Source organism: Anarrhichthys ocellatus, unplaced genomic scaffold, assembly GCF_004355925.1.
Source record: "Anarrhichthys ocellatus isolate YVR2014 unplaced genomic scaffold, GSC_Weel_1.0 scaffold8, whole genome shotgun sequence".
Lineage (NCBI taxonomy): Eukaryota > Metazoa > Chordata > Actinopteri > Perciformes > Anarhichadidae > Anarrhichthys > Anarrhichthys ocellatus.
The window spans coordinates 179,908-201,079 of record NW_022280038.1 but is presented as its reverse complement, the minus strand read 5'-3'; the positions used below and the strand labels follow the sequence as shown (position 1 = coordinate 201,079).

General features: G+C 44.2%; 1 protein-coding gene across 3 annotated transcripts; it reads left to right on the top strand.

Annotated features, from left to right (window-relative positions):
* Positions 1 to 867: 867 nt before the first annotated feature.
* On the top strand, positions 868 to 21,114 carry eprs1 (glutamyl-prolyl-tRNA synthetase 1). 3 transcript variants are annotated; one of them, XM_031848465.1, is made up of 36 exons: positions 868 to 1,041; positions 2,935 to 3,019; positions 3,151 to 3,250; positions 3,336 to 3,492; positions 3,623 to 3,759; positions 4,043 to 4,137; positions 4,237 to 4,363; positions 4,484 to 4,676; positions 4,804 to 4,975; positions 5,155 to 5,388; positions 5,595 to 5,679; positions 6,060 to 6,119; positions 7,749 to 7,769; positions 9,154 to 9,264; positions 9,717 to 9,853; positions 9,940 to 10,147; positions 10,248 to 10,360; positions 10,461 to 10,578; positions 11,125 to 11,322; positions 11,407 to 11,574; positions 11,880 to 12,077; positions 13,099 to 13,338; positions 13,491 to 13,721; positions 13,804 to 14,075; positions 16,584 to 16,635; positions 16,735 to 16,944; positions 17,112 to 17,184; positions 17,302 to 17,381; positions 17,523 to 17,624; positions 17,814 to 17,969; positions 18,226 to 18,423; positions 18,563 to 18,736; positions 18,932 to 19,092; positions 19,465 to 19,543; positions 19,641 to 19,705; positions 20,050 to 21,114. In XM_031848465.1, exons 1-36 carry the CDS (start codon positions 999 to 1,001, stop codon positions 20,198 to 20,200), a joined length of 5,004 nt encoding a protein of 1,667 aa, XP_031704325.1. In that variant the 5' UTR covers positions 868 to 998; the 3' UTR covers positions 20,201 to 21,114. The 3 variants fall into 3 exon arrangements, with proteins under 3 accessions (XP_031704325.1, XP_031704326.1, XP_031704327.1); XM_031848466.1 differs by lacking the exon at positions 7,749 to 7,769; XM_031848467.1 differs by lacking the exon at positions 11,880 to 12,077 and having other exon boundaries at positions 869 to 1,041.
* The last annotated feature ends 58 nt before the right edge of the window (positions 21,115 to 21,172 follow it).

Genomic DNA, 21,172 nt, shown 5'->3' with positions numbered 1-21,172 from the left:
ATGTCCTCGATGGTAAATGTGCAGGAACTTGGTGCTGTTGCTTCATGAGCATAAACTGTCTCATTGTAATTTTCTGCAAAACAGATACAGTGTGAAGCATGCTGACAGAGGCATCATGCTATATACTAAAATGTTATTTTCATTATGAACAGTGCACATGTAAGGTCATTTACAGTGCCTGACCTCCGCTTGGTAGCGATGTCTCTCTTCCTCTGAGAAAATGGACGGTCTCATTCGTTGGACTCACTAGTGAAGCGAGTGTCCATTTGTGAAAGTGACTAACTTCTGAAAGAGAGACAAGCAGCACAAATGCAATATAACATTCAGTTAAGAGGATGTGTATGAACAGTATATGGAGCTCATTTCAATTTACCAAGTTAAAATATATAGATACAATGTAAAAGAACTTCTGAATTCAGAAACATAACCCTGATTATTTAAAAAAAATTGTATATCTTACATGTGAAATATATTTTAGGTATATTTGTCATTGTTTAAATCAAATGATTTTGTCATAATAAAATAAAACACTAGTCATTCATTCTTGAACCACACACTGCTGTGAGGAGTCAAGGCCCTTCTGCATTTGCTTTCTATCATAAAGTCTACTATGTGATATTCTGCAGCACATGATAAAACACCTTCTGAGCCTTATAAACCATTAAATCATCATATTGTAAGACAGTACAATAACGTGCTAACTGGCAACACAAAACTCTAATGCACTTCACCCACTGAATGCTGCTCAATACAAAAACAACAAAAACAGTTTAGGGAATATGCAGAGCACAACACCTCCTTTCTCCAGTTCCGCTTGTATTTTGTGTCTGTCTGTTCATACTCCTGAACAGTCGGTGGCAGTATTGCACCAATGAGTTGTTGGTTAGCAGTCATAACATCAAAATCGGTAGGCCTCCGTTTCTGTTTCACATTGTGCTGCTTGGTGTGCTGTTCGGTTTCTTAAACAGTGAACCTTTGTGGAAGGAGGATTTCACAGTATGGCGTTAAACCTCACCATCAACACAAGCAATCCGCCTCTAGGTGAGTTGCAGCGTGCGAACCCTGAATAAGTACTTCTTCAATGAGTCTCGTGCGTGCACTTACTGACAGTTGGCTAGCTAGCTGTTAGCAAGCCCTTCTACGTGTCACCCTATCAAATGAGATAAATTCTATTTTAAAACCATCCCTTAATGTTTATCCGCGTATCATAACTATATAAATACACGAGTCCAAGAAAATTAAAGATACTGGACCAGTCATTACGATTTGGTTGAGACGGAAGACATGAAGACGACTGTACATTATAAAAGACAATATTAAAAGTTTACCACTTGTTTGTAATTGTGCCAATTTTGTAATAATAACGGGCCGAATGTTTGCAAATCGAGAATGGACTACGAAGCAGCCATGTTGTTTATTTCAAAGAAAGAAGTAACGCCTGTGACGTGGACTATAGGCCTAACGTTATCTGAATTCAAATTAGTATGTCTGCATGTCCATATAAGTTCCAGTGGTGCGTGTATGACGTTAGCTAACCAGCTAGCGTTAGCTCATGAGAGAAGGCAGCACCGGCTCTGTGAAGCTAACGTTAGCCAAGTTGACGTCGTGGCACTCAGCACCACATGTGGACAGGTCGTTTTAATGAGCTACATTACCCTTTACAGCTTTCGCCGTGGGATGCCTATGAACTAAACGTAATGACGGACACAAAAAGTCTTTATGAACTCGGAAATAACACATGCACAAATAGTACACACACATTGTGTATCAGTTGGCACAGTGTCCGTAGCTAACGCAGGTTAGCCCAGCTGGGTGGGTTTGGATTAGACGTATATACAGTTACATGTTGCTAAAATGTATCAATAACATGACATATTTTACCAGTATGTGATTGTTCCATGTGTTCAACAAAGCCTTCCACTGGTTAGTGTCAAAGTGACAGCTGCTAAACAGCGCCCTGTGCGTTTCCAGTTAAAACAGCAGACTGATGCAAGCATATTGAAACGTTGAGCTTTGGAGGTGGAGTGCATCATTTTTGCATAATAGCTGATTGCTATTTCATTTGCTTTGCACCAGCACTCCTGGGAAGTGTAATGCCGGGCAATCGTTGGTCAGTGGTTGAGGTGGTGCCCACAAAACTCAGTCTTCCTCTTTAAAGTTGAACCTAAAAAGTAAAACCATCTCTGCAGCTCTTCCACCAGACATGTATGGTAGACTGTTAAGATGTACCGTAAGGGTATGACACAAAGACAAGAATGCTGAGAGCATAGAGCGGCTGTGGTTCAGCAGGTAGAGAGGGTCCACGACTCCTCCAGGCCATAGTGATTAAACTTTAGTTGTGTGAATGAGCACCTTGTATGGCAGCCTCTGCTATCAGTGTATGACTAGGGTAAATGTTGGCATGTAGTGTAAAGCGCTTTAAATGGTCAGAAGGCGATATATTAATGCATGCTAAACTACATAATTAGTCTATTTTGTATTCAAATGTTTGTTTTTTCTCTAACCTGTTAAAATCTTAAGGGATGCCTCACTTTTTTATTCTTATCCCAGAGAATTGTCTATGTATCTTCCGAGGATCCTTCGGTTGAGCTTCGAGCTGATGTGCCATACTACGTATATGCATTGATCTCAAGTCCATGGCATCACAAGGGTTGTTATGCGAAGCCGCTCGAGTACTGACACGTTATAAAACCACTGCATAAGGCAGGCAGTACCGCTACAAAGATCGCATCTAACAGAGTAACGTGAAACACCGGAGTGAGCATGCTTTGCATCACAGGACCAGTTCAACCGGTTCTCAAACCAAAAATGTTTGTGAAGATTGACTTAATTGCTCTAGATTCTCGAAACAAAGTTGAGTTGAGGCTGTTCAGCCATGTTTACAGAGACTCACGGCAATCTCTTCACCCAGGATTTTCTCCTCTGTCCTTTCAGGAGCGCTGCTGACAGCAGAGCACGTGAAGGGCAGTGTGCAGGTATCCGTAGAGGAAGGCAAAGACACCCAGCTTCACGTCTCAGAGTAGGTGACATCATTGTTTCGTCAAATTGCTCTATGAGCTCCAACGGCGTGCTGTAGAAAAAGTTGTGCAATTTTGGGGTTTCTATTATTTCTCATTTATTTCTACTCCGTGCGCCCTTCACCTCCCTCAGTGCGATCCAGTTCAATGATGCCAACTCTATCAGTCGGTACTTGGCCCGGGTGGCTCCAGCTCTTGGCCTCTACGGAGCCAACATCATGGAGCAGACTGAGGTGTGTGTTCGTGCATGTGAAGTGATGTCCTGTTCTGTTCGGTGATTTTTACCCGCTCATTTGAGATGCTGTCTGGTACCTGCAGGTCGACCACTGGTTGGAGTTCAGTGCTCGGCGTCTGTGTGGTCCGACTGATTTGAGCGAAGCACTGGGTGGATTGGATGAGGCCCTTTCCTTGCGGACCTTCCTGGTTGGACATACCCTCACCCTGGCTGACCTGTCCGTCTGGGCTGCTCTCAAAGGTCAGTAGTACCATACAGGATGTACCAGTTTGGATCTTTGCCACGTTTTCTGTCTGTCTATTTTAACGTGGACTTTGTCTCGCTTAAACGGTGAAATGGAGCACTACAGGTTGTGGTTGCTTATCTGCAGGTCATGGGGAATGGCCGAGCCAGGGCAAGTCCTTCACCCACGTCAACCGCTGGTTCTCTTTCCTGAGCTCGCAGGTTCCCTTCACTGCTGTGGGAAACAAGTATGCCAGTAAGAAAGCTCCATTGAGCAAATCCAATGTAAGTGTTATTTCAGTCATTGTTAAGCGATTCGTGATTTAATGTTCAGCCATGTAGAACTGATCTGGAGTGTTTGTGCTCACTTAACTGGAGAAAAAACTAATTTATAGTGTCTTAGTGTGAATATTTTTGTTAACAAAACAACACAAGCTCTTGTCTATGTATTTATCATCCTCACAGATTCTTTGGTATTTTTATTACGTTTGTGATCAGTTAACTCAAACCGAATCTTTGTTTGACCTCAGTGGAACTCACTTTGACTGTTTGTGTCCCTGATTGGCAGTCGGATGACAAGAAGCAAGATGTTGGCAAGTTTGTGGATTTGCCCGGAGCTGAGATGGGCAAGGTGGTGGTTCGCTTCCCTCCTGAGGCCAGCGGGTACGATTTGATCTGGAGTTTAGGAGAGGTTCATGTTACACATGGTCGTTTAGTACCTTTCTTAACGGAGACCAATTTTCTATCTCTCTCTGTGGTCAGATACCTGCACATCGGCCATGCCAAGGCTGCTCTGCTCAACCAGCACTACCAGGTCACATTCAAAGGCAAACTCATCATGCGCTTCGACGACACCAACCCTGAGAAGGAAAAGGAGGACTTTGAGAAGGTAAGATGTGAAATAGTTATTTCCATACCACCTGTAAGGAAATAGTACTGTCACAAAAAAATAAACTTGCCACAAATGTGTTTTGTGTTCTTATTTCTACTTATCTTTATTGCATCTCAGGTGATCCTGGAAGATGTCGCCATGCTCCAGATCCATCCAGACCAGTTCACCTACACCAGCGACCATTTTACCACCATAATGGGATTTGGGGAAAAGCTGCTCGCTGAGGGCAAAGCCTACATCGACAACACGCCTCCTGAGCAGATGAAGCTGGAGAGGGAGCAGCGCACAGAGTCCAAATGCAGAAATAACAGTACGCCTGGGGGGGAAACACGCCATGTTCACCAGTCACAGTGAAGTTTGAAGCTACAGTGTGAATTTCTGAACTCCCTGAAGCTACACCTTCTCTTTTTCTCTCTCTCTCTCTCTCCCCTGTGTAGCGGTGGAGCAGAACATGAAGATGTGGTCGGAGATGAAAGCTGGGACAAAGAGCGGTCAGACCTGCTGCATGAGGGCCAAGATCGACATGAACTCCAACAATGGCTGCTTGAGAGACCCCACCCTCTACCGCTGCAAGAACACTCCCCACCCTCGCACCGGAAAGACCTACAAGTACTTGAATTCAATAATTCCTGGGAGGGGCAAACTACGTTATTAGTCTTATTGATTTGAAATAAAAAAAACTAAATGATTTGCACTTAAACATCTGGAGTATTTACCTCACATATTGGACATATTGAAATACCCGACAAGTATTCATTGTTCAAACTGTCCCCCCTCATTTTTTCCAGCGTCTACCCAACATATGACTTTGCCTGTCCCATCGCGGACAGCTTGGAGGGCGTGACCCATGCCCTCAGGACCACTGAGTACCACGATCGTGACGAGCAGTTCTACTGGATAATCGACTCACTGGGCCTCAGGAAGCCCCACGTCTGGGAGTACGCCCGACTCAACCTCAACAACACGGTGCTGTCCAAGAGGAAGCTCACCTGGTTTGTCGACCAGGGATACGTCGATGGATGGTAGGTCTAGTTTAATTTATCTGTTGACTGATGCTTAGTCGTGTGTCTATCCGGAATGTTTAAGGCGTCTATTTCTTCTGTTCCCTCTTGGTGGCCTTTTCACAACCTCCTCTACCACCCCCTGTCCCCCTTTATTCCTCCCTTCTTCTCTTTACCCTTACTCTATCCCCATGTTTTTTTATTTATCTTCTCATCTCGTCCTCCAGGGATGACCCTCGCTTCCCCACTGTCAGAGGAGTCCTGAGGAGAGGAATGACCGTTGAGGGTCTGAAACAGTTCATAGCAGCCCAGGTACATCTGTCATAGTTGGAGACGGGCAGCGCAAAAGCCCGGATTCCTCTCTAAAATACAGATGGGAGTCGATAATTGCAGATAAATAATAAACAAGAGATGACATTCTCACCTCTCTGCCAAAAACAAATACACATGAAAACATTTTAATTTTCCCATGGGCTTAGATGGTTAAGCATACTTTTAAACATTGCATAGGACACATTTACATCTACACAATTACCTTTTTTGTTTCCTCTTTTAAGTGTCAAAATCAAGGACTTAAGAGAGTTGGCAAATATCTCAAATCTAATTATTTATAGCTTCACTGTTCCATGGAGTTTAAAAGGCTTTTGCATCAGTTTAAAATCGTGTTTTTCTTTTATCCCGCCTCCTTCCAGGGTGGATCTCGGTCAGTGGTGAACATGGAGTGGGACAAGATCTGGGCCTTCAATAAGAAGGTACATTTTTCTACTTTTGTCTTCTCACATCTAGGCCTGTCAGAGTGAACCTAGCTGTATACTTAAATGGTCACAATGAAAATGTTTAAAGGGGCCATCGTTGAACTGTATCTCGTAAGATACAACTGCAGACATTTTTCAATCACTGACATTTGTGCTACTTTTGAAGATTAAGGGTTAATTTTACGTTAGTTTGACCTGGCTCGTATGTTAGTAATGAAGGTGACGCTGTAATTGGCAGAGGTTCAGAGAACGGGCCGTGGGTTCGCTGCTGGCATGGCTTCTTTCTGCTTCGCCGTTCTCATTCTGTTGAACGCTTTCATTTGCTACCTGGTTTCCTGCCTCATTACCTCACCCTCCATATCACCGAAAACTTCAAAAAACCAAACCAGTCGCCTCATTTCATGTCCCACGTTTGATTGCAGTCCTGTTTTGTTGTCCCCATTTGCATCTGTCTGGACACCAGTGTTGCTTCCTCTTTGTGGTTTTTTCCTTGCTGGCAGTCGCTGCTTCATCCCAGAGTCAAGTAAAAGGTGTGAAGCTTATACTTTAAAAATGCACATAAACAGAGACGGCATCACGTCTGAATGGTGGAGTTGAAAACGGAATCTCAGGATTCATCAGGGACCAAGAAGAGCTACCAAAGTAGTGATGACAGTTGGCGTCAGGATTTAGGAACAAACTTTGGCTTCATATGCATGTTCCACTAACCCACTCCTCCTTGCCCTCTTCAGACAGTTTCAGGACCTCAAAATTTCTTGCCAATATTTCAATTTGCTGTAACAGCCTCAACTCATGTTTAAATGTGGTTACAGGCATTCTTCACAGTCGCTTTTGATGGTCAAATATTAAGCACATTTGAATCATTTATTTGTCTAATTTATCTTTTATTTATCCATTTTATTTTGGGTTGGGATTACTTAGCCCTGAGTATAGTGTTGCTGCATAACTAATCTTCATAAAGACATACCTGTGAAGGCCGAATCTGAAGGTAACAGGGTTTTTGGCATCGGAAGCTTTGCCGGTTTCTGTTTGTAGATTGAGTAGTATCGACCTATCACGTGTGAGCGGGCTGCAGATAAACAGTCCATGCGGAACACAATGGCCGAAATGCAATCCCAGAACCCTTCGGCAATCATCTGACCATGATTTAGCTTTTTATAAGTGTTTTGATTTCATTTATCTGCATTAATTAGCAGATATGCTTTTAGAGATTAGCCGTCAACTCTTAACTCAAACTCCATTCTCTCGTCTCAAGTTGCTAATCGGGCTGTAAACAAGGACGGAAGAGCAAGTCTTGGCTGCTGGCTACACCGCAACCCCAGAAATATTTGCGGTTGTTTCAAGAGGCTAAATCGTCATCAGACCGATAGCCGATGGGTTCCGAGATAGACGCATAAGATACTAGCGTCATAGATGGAGGTTAGCATGATGTTCCCTCAGGGCAGGAGTCGTAGGTGGCTGGAGGTGGAAACACTAACAACAAACGATAACAGGAAGGTGTAACGGTTGCAGTGAGGGGAAATAATGTAAACGTTCCATTCTATGTAAATGTGTCTCTACCTCTCTCCTCTCTCTCTTCCTCCCTGTATCTAACATTAAATAGCATCTCACTCTTCTGTTTCCAAGCTGCCAATTAGCTGTCTGAAGGTACTCCCCCACCTCCCGCTCCACCTCTTCCTGCTCATTTTCACCCACTCCCTCCGCGCTTTCGTCATGGGCTGGTTGATCTGAAATGAGCTGTGTGCTTGTTTTGGCTTTGAAGAAAGTCAATGTGGCTGTTGGGGTCGAAATGGAAGTGTTGAGGGGATATTTGTGGGGGGGTTTAGTTTTCTCTGTTCATATTAAAATAGATCCTAGCTTTTATCAGAACTAATGGAGAAAGAATAAGAAATAACGCCAGGATGTTGTGGAAGCTCTTCAGTACAGGAGATGCCATTTGCTCATATTCAACACCAAACCAGTTATGAGAATTATTATAAGTACTGCAGTGAGACTCCATTGTCAGGATGCTCTAGTCTGCAGCCCTTCTGTGATCTAGAATGATTTAAAACTCGGAGTGAGATGGCTAGAATTAACAGAGGGATTTTCAAAATGCAGGTTTGAATCTGTACAAAACAGACTTTGTACAGATTAGGTTACATAAACTTCAAAATATATTTCTAAAGCCAGACAGTCCTTCACCAGAGACAGTATCACATCCTCCTCCCTTAATGTGTTCCTCTCCATCTATTCCCTTCATCCTTTAATCCATTGCAGCTTTTTGAGCGAGCACCTAAGACGTTTCCTCTTCATTTATTAAGTATATCCACTTCATTTAACACGATCATTCCTTTATGTGAGCTTTCAAAAGTGCCTCACACTTTTATTTCCTAAGTCACCATAAATATATATATTTTTGAAATTATGATTATTTTGAATGATCATGCAAATGTATAATTAATAGTTTGAAGAGTGTCTGGTTCTATATTCTGAGGAAACCGAGCTTATCATCTGGTTCCATGCCATCATTGTTGAAGCAAAAGACTGTTATTGTTTGTGAATGTCTACTTCTATTGTACTTGTACTGTGAAGTAGTTTCCATTGAAGTATCCAACGACGCTTCTTTGTGATCACCTGGTGTAATATATAGTTTGTTGGTGGTGTTGGTCTGTTTCTGCTTGGATCATTTGGGCTCTTAAACACTCGAGCTGGCTGTTAAAATAGTGAAAGTGAAAGGTGACTGAAGAAGCAGCTGAAGAAAAGGCTTGTTTCCCTCGACTCGCTGATTCGCTCATGAAATCCGCTTTTCTTTCTCCACTCATCTTTCTTCATGCTTTCTCCGTTTGTCAGTTTCTGAGCTGGGCTAATTTTTCTCTCCATTTTTGATTTGTTTTTTAAACAAACCGTTAATGAATTAAGTTGCATCCTTCTCTGCTTTGTCCTTTCATTACTCAGCATTTTGTATGTAGAGTTTGTTACAAAGCACCAGTCTGCTGCTTCTTTTACTGACCCGTGTGTTTGTGTGTGTGTGTGTGTGCGTGTCTTGTTTTAGGTTATTGACCCGGTAGCTCCCAGGTACACGGCTCTGTCCAGCTCCTACGTGGTTCCTGTCTCCGTCTCAGAGGCTACAGAGGAGATGAAGGAGGTGGCCAAACACCCTAAGGTTAGAGCAACACAGTTATCAGCAGACCTCCAACTTGTGATGTTTGTTTGTGCCTGGTGAAATTCTGATGCAGGAGATGAAGAAAAATCATCTTCTGTTTTGTTCAGCACCTGTTTTTTTTTGTTGTTTTTTTTAGATTTGCATACTTTTTTCTCTCCATTAAAAACGTTTTTCGCCCTGAGCATTGCTTCGAGGACTTATGTTAACTGCTCTGATGGTGTGCAGAGCATTTACAGCCTACAGACGGGCAATGTGGTAGAAGTGAAAAGCAACAGGAGGTGGCTGTACTGCATGTTCACACCCCATGAAGAAGCTCAGTGACCTGTTGGTGTCTACACATGTTTTGAATAGCAATTCAGTTCTGTGATTCTGTTACAAACAACGCTGTACTGTAGTGTTGGACACGTGGAGCTTTTAGAGGCCATTGTAATCTCATTTCTGTGTCCATCCAGAACGCAGAGGTGGGCATGAAGAAGGTTTGGTACGGACCTCGAGTTCTGGTTGAAGGAGCCGATGCTGAGACCTTCTCAGAGGGAGAGATGGTCACCTTCATCAACTGGGGCAACCTCATCATCACCAAGATCAACAAGTATGTGGGATCATTGCTCAGCTCATCCGGATTGTTGTAGAGAGTCGCGTGGAAGTAACGAAACACTTCCTTTTATCCCTGCTCAGGGGGGCCGACGCTAAGGTCGTGTCCATGGAGGCTCGCCTGGCCCTGGAGAACAAGGACTTCAAGAAGACGACGAAGATCACGTGGCTGGCCGACACAAACAGTGCCCCCCTGCTGCCCACCGTCTGCATAAACTACCTGCCTCTCATCTCCAAGGCCGTCATCACCAAAGATGACGACTTCAAGGAGTACATCAATAAAAACTCCAAGGTCTGCTCTGCGACGCGTGTTCTTAATCTCACGGCGTGCGTCTCATTTCTCATTTTCAAATGTTTCGTTTTGGTTGATCGTCTCGTTGTTGCTTTCTCAGCTGGAGGAGAAGATGCTCGGCGATCCGTGTCTGCAGAGCCTGAAGAAAGGTGATGTCATCCAGCTCCAGAGGCGGGGCTTCTACATCTGTGACCAGCCGTATGAGCCCGTCAGGTGAGGGGAAGGATCCAATTTCATGGAGATCAACAAATACTTGGATCTCACTATGTCGGTGGTGGTTCTGTCTGTGTCTAACTGTGGTTAACATCTTCAGTCCCAACAGCTGTAAGGAGAGTCCCTGTGTGCTGCTCTACATTCCTGATGGACACACCAAGGAGATGCCGACCGCTGGATCCAAGGACAAGAGCAAGAGCCAGGCCTCCAGCAAAGCAGTGAGTGCTCTTGAAGAAAACCCCATCCAAATGTTGCTGTATGCATTATGCCCAATTATATCTGTTAATCAGACTTGTCATCAGTGTATAAGACCTCTTAAATGAATACTATAACGGCAGCAGAGAGCTGCACTCTGGCCCTCACCTCAAGTCAGCTTGTTGATTATTTAGACCCAAGTGCACTCTGATCGCTTGTTTCTTAACTTCCGCTAATTGTGGATGTTAAATGACGGAGGGAGACCGCTGTATAGTCTTAAGAAGGGGAAAAGGGTGTTCAGCCCTGGGCTGGCTACAGACAGAAATTCTAAGAGGAGTTAGCTGTTTTGGGACACCAACAGCAGTAGAAGCAGGAACCTGAGCGCTAGTGATTGCTAACTGATCCAACCAGTAATGCAAAGATTGGCCAAATGATAGCGAGATTAAGAATAGATGAGCTTTGAGTCCAGATTTACCAGTAGAGTGTCTCTTTGACGTCTGGGATAAACTGGTACCCGTCAGGTTCTTGCTCCTCTTGTGTTTTTGAATCTGCCTTTCCTGTCGTCTCAGCCTGCCCCCACCCCAGCCAAAGCTGCCTCCACCCCAGCCAAAGCTGCCTCACCCCCTGCCCCAGCGCCTGCCGCAACCTCAGCCAGTGACTTGTTCTCGAGCATCGTAGCACAAGGTGAAGCTGTCCGTCAACTAAAGGTTGCCAAGGCTCCTAAAGACGAAGTGGACAAGGCAGTTCAGCAGCTGCTCTCCCTAAAGGTACGTCAGCTGTGATGAAAAGCAATAAAAACACCTTATTTATTCAAATGTTTGCTATCTCATTTTTACTTTCTCTCTCTGCAGGCACAGTTTAAGCAGCAGACCGGTCTGGACTACAAGCCGGGCATGGCCCCTACCACCTCTGATCCAGCCCCGCCCACCACATCAACAGACTCCACCTCTTGTCCGTTCACCCAAGTTACCCAGCAGGGCGAGCTGGTCAGGAAACTGAAGGCAGAGAAGGCACCCAAGGTATCTAGATGTTCAATAACTGAACATGTCCACATCTGCTTGTCCACTCACTCTTCATGTCCACATCCTTCAATCAGTCGTCTGTCCGTCCATTAACATTGTGCTGAGCGATTCGTCCAGTCATCCCCCGTGTCCTCATTTTTTGTCCTGTGAATCCTCACGTCCAAAGTCGTTTGTCTAGTCGCTCGCTGCTCGTGTCCCAAATTATTTGTCCTGTCATTGCGCATGTCCCCACGTCGTTTGCATGCCAGTCAATTTCATCCATAACTACCTGCAACAATAAGCTGGTTTGTTGGTGGCACCAGGACCAGGTTGACGTAGCAGTGAAGCAGCTCCTCGCTCTCAAGGCGGAGTTTAAAAAGCTGACTGGTCAGGATTACAAGCCTGGGATGGCCCCTTCCGCTCCTGCCTCCTCCTCTTCCTGCTCTTCTTCGGGCCTGTATGAGCGTGTTTCACAACAGGGGGAGAATGTGAGGAAACTGAAGTCTGAAAAAGCCCCCAAGGTATTCTGATGCAGACAGTAGAGAATGACGAAGTGACAGAAAATACTTTAAAAATAAAAACCAGTGCTTGTTAAAGCCCAAAGCATGATTTTTGCAAATCAGTGTGCTGCGATTAGCTACCTATTGTTGCTAATGAAGAATACCTCACCAAAAAAAATGAACAAATCAACTTCACATTTCTAAGATGACCAAGACGCCATTAATGCCAGTCAATATAACTTTTGACTGGACAGAGGTAGAAATCATTTCAGGCTCACTAGCTAGTGGCTGATCCAAAATAGTAATTTCAAGGCATGGAGAAGTTCTGCAAATAAGATTAAACTCGGAAAGTTTAGAAAAAGTCATGGAAATCTGCTTCACGGATCCCGATACAATAGAGTATATGTAGTTCGAGGGCTGGTTCTGGTCTTATTTGATATGCTTAATTCAATGATTGTCTAACAGGATTATGCAAAAGACGAGTCTTAGTAGAACATATGAGAAAGGGACTCCGAATGGTTACAGCGAATTCCACTTAACCACTAAGTCCCCGTTTCGATTCCAACCGTGGGGCCTTTGCTGCTTGGCATACTCTTCTCTCTCTCTCTCTCTCTCTCTCTCACGCATTTTCGAATCTGCCTCTACATTTTCCTCTGTCCAAGAAACGGAGAAACAAACCGCTGTTCTTAGCTACCAACTGGGCTACAGTGGGGAAACGTCTTACTACTGTTTGTCCTATATGCTAAAACACAGCTTACTTTGGGCTGTCAGTGGAGTTTACTAGATGTCCAAACGTAGCTGAAGACAAGCAATTTTGCGCTTGAAAGATGTCTAATATCAGTCTATACGTAGACATGACATCGACGCTAAAACAAAGCTAGATTTGGGCTGACCCGGCCAGTGATTTTTATCAGCACAATACCAATATTTTTCCCCAGTTCTTTTGCTGATTATGCTCATGTGTTGATACAACGGTGTTTACCCATTACAGGATAATAGAAATATGAAGTGAGTCACAGTATGCTTGTCCATGTGTCCCCAGGACCAGGTTGACGCAGCAGTGAAACAGCTGCTTGCCCTGAAGGCCGAATACAAACAGGTCACAGGTCAGGACTACAAGCCTGGAGCGGCCCCAGTCCAGAAAGCCCCCACCCCGGTCCAGAAAGCCCCCGCCCCAGTCCAGAACAGCCCTAGCTCTGCCCCTGCTGCCACCGGCCTGTATGAGAAGGTCTCTGAGCAGGGAGAAGTGGTCAGGAAACTGAAGGTTGAAAAGGCATCCAAGGTGAGAATATAACTGCAGCATCACAACCACTACATATCCATCTGGTACCAGTGTTTGCCCTGCTTTCAGAGTCTTTATATTGTCAGATAGAGTCCTGCAACTGTCACTGCTGCTAGACCTAAATGGTTCTGTCCGTGCTGGCTCTTCATCAGGATCAGGTAGACGCTGCAGTGAAGCAGCTGTTGGCTCTGAAGGCAGAGTATAAACAGCAGACCGGACAGGATTACAAACCCGGATTGCAAGCCCCAGGTAGCCAGGCCCAGACCCAGTCCAGCTCTTCCTCGACCAAGTCCAGCTCTCCCACGCAGGGCGATGAACTCTTCTCCCAGGTGACCCAACAGGGAGAGCTAGTGAGAAAGTTGAAATCCGAGAAGGCCCCCAAGGTAAGGAGTAAGTCGCAGAGTGGCGTTAAATACACAGGTAGTACTGGAAAAGAAAAGAACTACAACTCTCTTTCCATTTCAGGACAAGGTGGATGAAGCCGTGAAGACTCTCCTGGACCTGAAGAGCAAGTACAAGACGCTTACTGGACAGGACTACAAACCAGTGGCCGCTGCTGGAGCCACTGGAGGAGAGGACAAAAACCGCAAGGAGAGGGAGAACAAGTCTGAGAAACAGGGAGGAGGAGGACCAGGAGGAGGGAAGAAGGGTAAAGGAGACAAAACCAACCAGGGCAAGGAGGCTTCAGGAGGAGCAGGAGGCTCAGGAGAGGGTCAAGGACCTAAGAAACAAACACGGTGAGAGACTGGAAACGGATATAGAAGAAGAGGGGTTAAGAAGTAGATCCAGGTGATGATAAACTAGCTCTTTCCTCCTCTGGCAGTAGTGTGAACTGTTACCAGCCGGCACAATGTTTTGTATAAAATGAGCTCTATAATGGCGAATTGTATCTCATTTCAGATCAAATCCTAAAACATATTACAATCAATACTGTGAACGTCATTATGAGGAGACTTAGTAGTGCTGAACGATTTAAAAACATTACATCTTAATTGTGTTTGTTTTTTATTAGAGTGATCATTTCTACGTCACTCTCATTTTCATTGAAAAGTAAATGAAAATGATTTTGTGATTTTTGCTCAAATCTGTACAAAGTTTCTATTATAAAGTGTGGAGAATAGGCCAGAACTACTCTGCAGTACGGCAATATTTCATTTAAAATGGTATTGTCACACATTTCTCCTTTTACAAATACTGCACCTCCTACGATTTTATAATTGCTGCAGTTCATGTTGTGATTTTGACAACATTTCAATCAGCTGTGTGGCTTTAACACTGAGGAACAAAATGTTATTGCACTTTTTTGCATCTGAAGTCAACTTTTCTACTTGGAACCTTTCAGCCTCTTTCTGTAAGTGCAGATTTAACCTCCCACAGGATTTTCTAAACCTGAACCTGCTTTCACTTGTCTAACTACAGTCGTCCCACATGCGCAGCAAGGCTCTGCAGACTGAAGAAAGGTGTATGGAGTTACAGGCAGTTAGATGAACACATGTATGGCGAGATTATACGGCAGCTACAGTTGGTTGTTCTGAAAATGATTTGGCTAAGATTGACAGATCAGTGGAGTCATAAATGCAGAGCCAATAAAAAGTCTTGTTCTGAGCTGTCTTCTCTGCTTTGGACACAATATAGATTGTTGAATGAGGTGCTTCACTAGCGAGATGCATTTGTTTCGTACGGAGGTGTTGAATTGTTTCCACAAAATGGTGAACATTCAGCGGATGGTTTCATTTAAACCTTACGATGCCGTGAGTTGTATGTTTTTAGTCTTTAAACAAATACTGGAGCGGTGACACAGGCACATGCTTGGATGTCTTACCTGGACACTGAAGATGGATGCTACAGTTGCTTAACGACTGAAGAGGTTTTGTTTTTTTGTATTCAAGATTTGGTGATTTTTTAATGGTTGGTGTGTTTTCTCTCTGCTTGATCAGTGCTTGTAGTCTGCTGTAAGCCTTATGGATGAAATGTGATCGCTCTTTGATACACTGCACTACTAATAAATCTATCTATCTATCTATCTATCTATCTATCTATCTCCTGCATGGTTTTCTATCCGGAGTAACTACAGAACACACCAGCACTCTTAAAGGTTTTGATCTAAGATGCAAAAGTATAAAAACTTCTGTTCCTCAGATAAAGACTCTTAATCATGATCACACTATCGCCCCAATAATGGAGATGAGGGTTTTGCCTTTATGGTGCAGCTCTGTCTCCGTGTTGTCCGTTAGCAGTTGGAAGCCGGTTTGCTGGCTTCATTGCTACTGATGTGAGCTTTGAGTTGCATGGTTGTCTGGTCTGGGAATGGCTGTGTGTTTTGTTAATGCACTTGAGTACTCTTGTACCTGCACTAGGGCTGTATCGAACAGTTTGAAGCTTTGACGCTTCATTCGTAACGTTTCCCCCAAATTTGAATTGTAAATCAACATTTGAATGGTGTGCAGCAGCTTTATTCTTAGTCGACAGTAATAGTATTAGTGTAATACTATTACTGTAGAAGTGGATTCCAGTGGAGGCTGCAACGGATTGTTTCAGACTAGCATGATCGTTGTAAAGTCAAAATGTATATAGGTGGATGGAATCATTTCCAAAATGCACAACATGTTTTTATCAAACGAAATATTCCGCCTCACTCCATGTTCGTTGGCATTAAGCCTTTAAAAAACTACTGAGGTCAAAAACTGTTTGCTTGCCGCACTCAAAGGGTGGCACATCCGTATTCACGGGGCGGTCAAGCAGCAATCTATCAACACCATAAGTTACATTCACACAACCACAATAACACAATCTATTATTTTCCTTTTCTGAGGGGATGACGATCTAAGCTTCATTCAAAAAGCTCAGTAGAAGTAAAAAAGGACGTTCGGTACAGCCCGAACCTGCGCTCGACTCACTAACCAGGAGGCCTGGCCTGACATATTATAGTTGTGTTCATTTCCCATAATGCTCTGCAACTGTGTTTGGGCAGCGCTTCATCGCCACTGCCTTTTAATTTGACACGCTATTCTTTCAGTGAACTAAAACAGTTTGATTGGAGAATACGCAAATAAACAGACAAAAACTATCTTCGCTTCTTAAAACATGTGACGTCTACACACATAAATAACAAATAAAATGTGTGATTTACAAAATTAGAAACACCGTAGCACACAGTACACTTTAATATGTGTTGTATTGCAGTGTTTTGGACCTCTTAATTTCAAGGTTGCATCTCACTAACATCGCTGTCTGTCTTTTGGCAGGTTGGGCTTGGAGGCCAAGAAAGAGGAGAACCTGTCTGACTGGTACTCTCAGGTGAGTTACCCCAATAAAACCACTTTTAAAATCCCGGTCTTTATCTGAAACGTCTTTTGAAATTTCCTCTTGAACGTAATGTTGCTCCTCCCCTTCCAGGTCATCACCAAAGCGGAGATGATTGAGTACTACGACGTCAGCGGCTGCTATGTGCTGCGGCCCTGGTCCTTCTCCATTTGGGAGGTCATCCAAGAGTTCTTTAACCGGGAGATTAAGAAATTGGGCGTTGAAAACTGCTACTTCCCCATGTTCGTCTCGCAGGCTGCCCTGGAGAAGGAAAAAACCCACATAGAAGATTTTGCTCCAGAGGTGAGAGGACCTCCCTTTGGTCAAATACCGTAATGGAGGGGGAAAAAGCATAAAAAATAACACAAGTGTACTTTACTGAAACAATAAGAAAATGAACAATATAACTGCACAACTTTAATAATCATAAAATATAATAATTTTCATGGTGATGTCGTCATCTTCGTCAGGTTGCCTGGGTAACCCGGTCAGGAAAGACCGAGCTGGCAGAGCCCATTGCTGTCAGACCCACCAGTGAGACAGGTCCGAACCACAGCTCCTTAGTGGACTATAGACGCATGCAATGAACTTAATATGTAAATAGCTTTTTTATTTATGGTTTTGCTGTTCCATATGAACCTGTGGTCTGTTTTGCTTCAGCCATGTACCCTGCCTACGCTAAATGGGTCCAGTCCCACAGAGACCTGCCAATCAAACTCAACCAGTGGTGTAACGTCGTGGTCAGTATCCTCCCACAGTCACAGCTACAGCTACTCCACACCTACCATTTATACACGTTTACTTCGTAGTTTCAAGCTTGTTAAAGAAAATTGGTACAAAGAAGACTGACGTATTTTTCTCTCCCCCGCTTCTCCCTCCAGAGATGGGAGTTCAAACACCCCCAGCCCTTCCTGAGGACGAGAGAGTTCCTGTGGCAGGAGGGACATTCAGCCTTTGCCACCAAAGAGGAGGCAGCTGAGGAGGTAACGGCCCCGGCAACGCTGCCTTACATCCACCACGAGCACGCCTCTGTCCATTATGTCTGATGAAATACACAACTGATGTATAACAGCGCAGCACATTTACAGTCCCAGCATTTGTGCTGTTGTTTTAACTATGCTGTATTGTACAAAACTAAGTCTTTGTGTGCTTCACACATTATATATCTGCAGGTGCTTCAGATCCTGGACCTGTACGCCAGGGTGTACGAGGAGCTGATGGCGATCCCCGTGGTGAAGGGGAGGAAGACGGAGAAGGAGAAGTTTGCCGGAGGAGATTACACCACCACGGTGGAGGCATTCATCTCTGCCAGCGGCCGAGCCATTCAGGTACTGTGGTATACTGGTTCACTTCATTTGATCCTTTCACACAGAGGCCAGCAGAATATTACGTTTAATTCCTTTGATGAGCTGCAGAGAAACAGACAGTGATTCGTGATCATTTTTCTCTTCTTAACGACACTTAATCCTCATGCAGTCGGACAGCGATTGGTTAGAGTTGATGTTGTAGAACAAAGTAGGCATTGCACTGCAAAACAAAAGATAAAATCATCTTGCCTTTTTGCATTGCCTTGTGCCTCCTCAGGGTGCTACGTCTCACCACCTCGGTCAGAACTTCGCCAAGATGTTCGATATCATGTTTGAGGATCCGAAGAAGCCGGGCGAGAAACAGCTGGTTTTCCAGAACTCCTGGGGAATCACAACCAGGACCATTGGTGTCCTCACCATGGTCCACGGAGACAACATGGGACTCGTACTGCCACCCAGGGTGGCCTGCGTGCAGGTAGACACACAGAGACGTGGAAATACAGCAGGTTAACTGACAAATGTGTAATGACATACCATTTAAGCCCAAGTCACCTGCTTTTTTTTATATCCCTCTCTCATACAGCACTGGGTAAAAAGTCTCTTCTTATTTCCAGGTTGTCGTCATCCCATGTGGGATCACTGCCTCCCTGCCGGAGCAGGAGAAGGAGGCAGTGTTGACCCAGTGCTCTAAGTACACGACCAGGCTGCAGCATGCTGGCGTCAGGGTGAAGAATGACCTCCGAGACAATTACTCCCCGGGATGGAAGTTCAACCACTGGGAACTCAAGGTCAGAAATAATAGGATGATAGCCGTGGTAGTTACTGAAGTGCTTTATCTAAAGGCAGCAATATGAGACATCGAAAACAAAGAAGATAAGAGTCACCACAGCCAGGATTGTTGTGACGGCATTGATAGTGACTGTGTCTGTTTCTTTCTCTCTCTTTGTTGTTTCTACCTCTGTATGTCTGTGTGTTTCGTCCAGGGAGTTCCTATCCGTCTGGAAGTGGGTCCTAAAGATATGCAGCAGGGTCAGTGCGTCGCAGTGAGGAGAGACTCGGGCGCAAAGGGGACAATTCCAGAGGCCGAGGTGGAGAAGATTCTGGTCGCCATGTTGGAGGACATCCAGAACAACCTGTTCAACAAGTAAGATGCAGCACTACACTCTGCTGGAAACTTGACATATTAGCATTCAAGTACAACCGACCACAGAAAGGCATGTTTTGTAGTTATGGAAGAAAGAGCTGCAGTGAAACCTTTCACGCCTCACTGAAAGGATTTTAACACCATGTGTCTTCCTTTCATGTGATAGAAAAAAGACAAGTGGGCAAAATTTAAAATGATCATGTGTCCCCCAACCAGCTGGGGGCAGCATTGTGTCAGAACTGATGTACACAGACTGTGACGGATCCAGCTGCGAAACGAGAATACACAGCAGAATGAGTGGCGTTCATAAACATACAAGAAGACTGATGAAAGTGTGTCACGTGTGTGTGTGTGTGTTTGTGTGTTTGTCAGAGCTTCAGACGACCTGAAGAGTAACATGGTGCCCGCAGACACGATGGAGCAGTTCCAGAAAGAGTTGGAACAGGGCAAGGTGAGGAACACAAACCACCACATGCGGCACACAACGGTTTCATTTTCTGCCTCTCACCTGAGGGAACGATTGACAATACATTCACCTTGCTTGGTAGATTGTCCAGATCCCGTTCTGTGGAGGGATCGAGTGCGAAGATTGGATCAAGAAAACCACTGCCAAGTACGTCCAACATCTCACCGGCCCAAACGATTGAGTTAATGCTTTGTTTAACCAGACAACCAAGTCGACCACATCATTATCTGTACAGATGATGAGTCCATAAAGTACACATATGCAATAAGCACATCCAGGGGGGTAAAAAGTAATTTTCCAATGCATGTATTCAAGATTCAGGTTGTTTGTAAAGTACTATATAATTTCTCCCATTCACATAATTATTATTTTTTTTTTAATACCAAATGGTATATACAGTATTAGTTTTTTCCTGCCCATGTTGACCCCATTTTGCTTTGTGTTTGAATTTCAACCATTAAAAGACATTGTTGTGCTTGGTGGCCCTGTAGGGATCAGGACCTGGAGCCTGGAGCTCCTTCCATGGGAGCCAAGAGCCTCTGCATCCCCTTCTCACCCCTGAAGACACTGCAGCCCGGTCAGATGTGCGTCTGCGGCAAGGAGCCTGCCCAGTACTACACCCTGTTCGGACGCAGCTACTGAACACCTGCTCTGCCGGAGCACGGGGATGAATATCTTAGTCGAAAAGGGCTTTCCTACCTTCTCTCATCTATTTCTTTTTCTCTGATCTCTTGTGAGCGGATAGGGTGACAGGTGCATGAGGTGACTGGACTGTGGAATTAGAATGGGAAGATGTTTTGTTTGTTTTGTTTAAACTTACGTTAACGTAGTTATCTAGAAGAAAGTGGAGGTGAAAGAAACTGTTTAACTCTTTGAATTCCGTTATGAGAGGAAATGGTTGTGTGGCTCTGCTTCTCTCCCACATGGCTCATTACTTTTTAAAGGTTTTCCTAAAAGAACATTAAATGTCCTGCAGTGGTTGGTTTTAGCATCGCAAGTAAAACCAGAAACTAAGGAAATATTACATCTTTACTATCCTTTCAGAATTGATATTTTTTTATAAGTTCCTACTCAGCACTGTCAAAAAAAGGTTTGATTCAATTTTTGTTGGTAAAAGTTTCTGTCAACAAGTACTAATTCAGTGGGTCTGCAGCTTTTTGAAATCTGGAAAAGTTCTCAAAACAAACAAACATACATTGCCGTCTGGGGAAAAGTACTCGACGTCTGCCCACAGTCTCGTCTCTCGCAGCCAAACTGTCTCAGGAACTCAGGCTTGCAGATGTGGTAATATTCTGACAGCTTTATCAGCACTGCTCTCTGTATGACTGGTTACAGTTTGCGGCTCAAGCTTAATATTAATTCCTCAGATCCACCTAAAACCAACTGACATGAAGCTGTGAGCATCTGAATATGGTAAATATTAATGTAGTCACCTGCCGATACGCTCCTATTAATTAACTCTACAACTTGTCCGTTATAAAATTATTACCATGGAAAACTGCTCTGTTTTTTTATCCATAATAAAGATTGATGGAGATGTTAAACCAGGGGATCCCTAGCTGGCTCAGTTGGTCCTTTTATTATTTGTGTTGCCAAAAGAAAAAGAAATGCAAG

Bases quoted from the DNA above. Each gene is read 5' to 3' on its own strand.
- eprs1 (XM_031848465.1), top strand. From the start codon at position 999: ATGGCGTTAAACCTCACCATCAACACAAGCAATCCGCCTCTAG. The intron at 17,185-17,301 runs GTCCGAACCACA...GTTTTGCTTCAG, and splicing joins CAGACCCACCAGTGAGACAG to CCATGTACCCTGCCTACGCT. The intron at 18,424-18,562 runs GTAGACACACAG...TCTTATTTCCAG, and splicing joins CCAGGGTGGCCTGCGTGCAG to GTTGTCGTCATCCCATGTGG.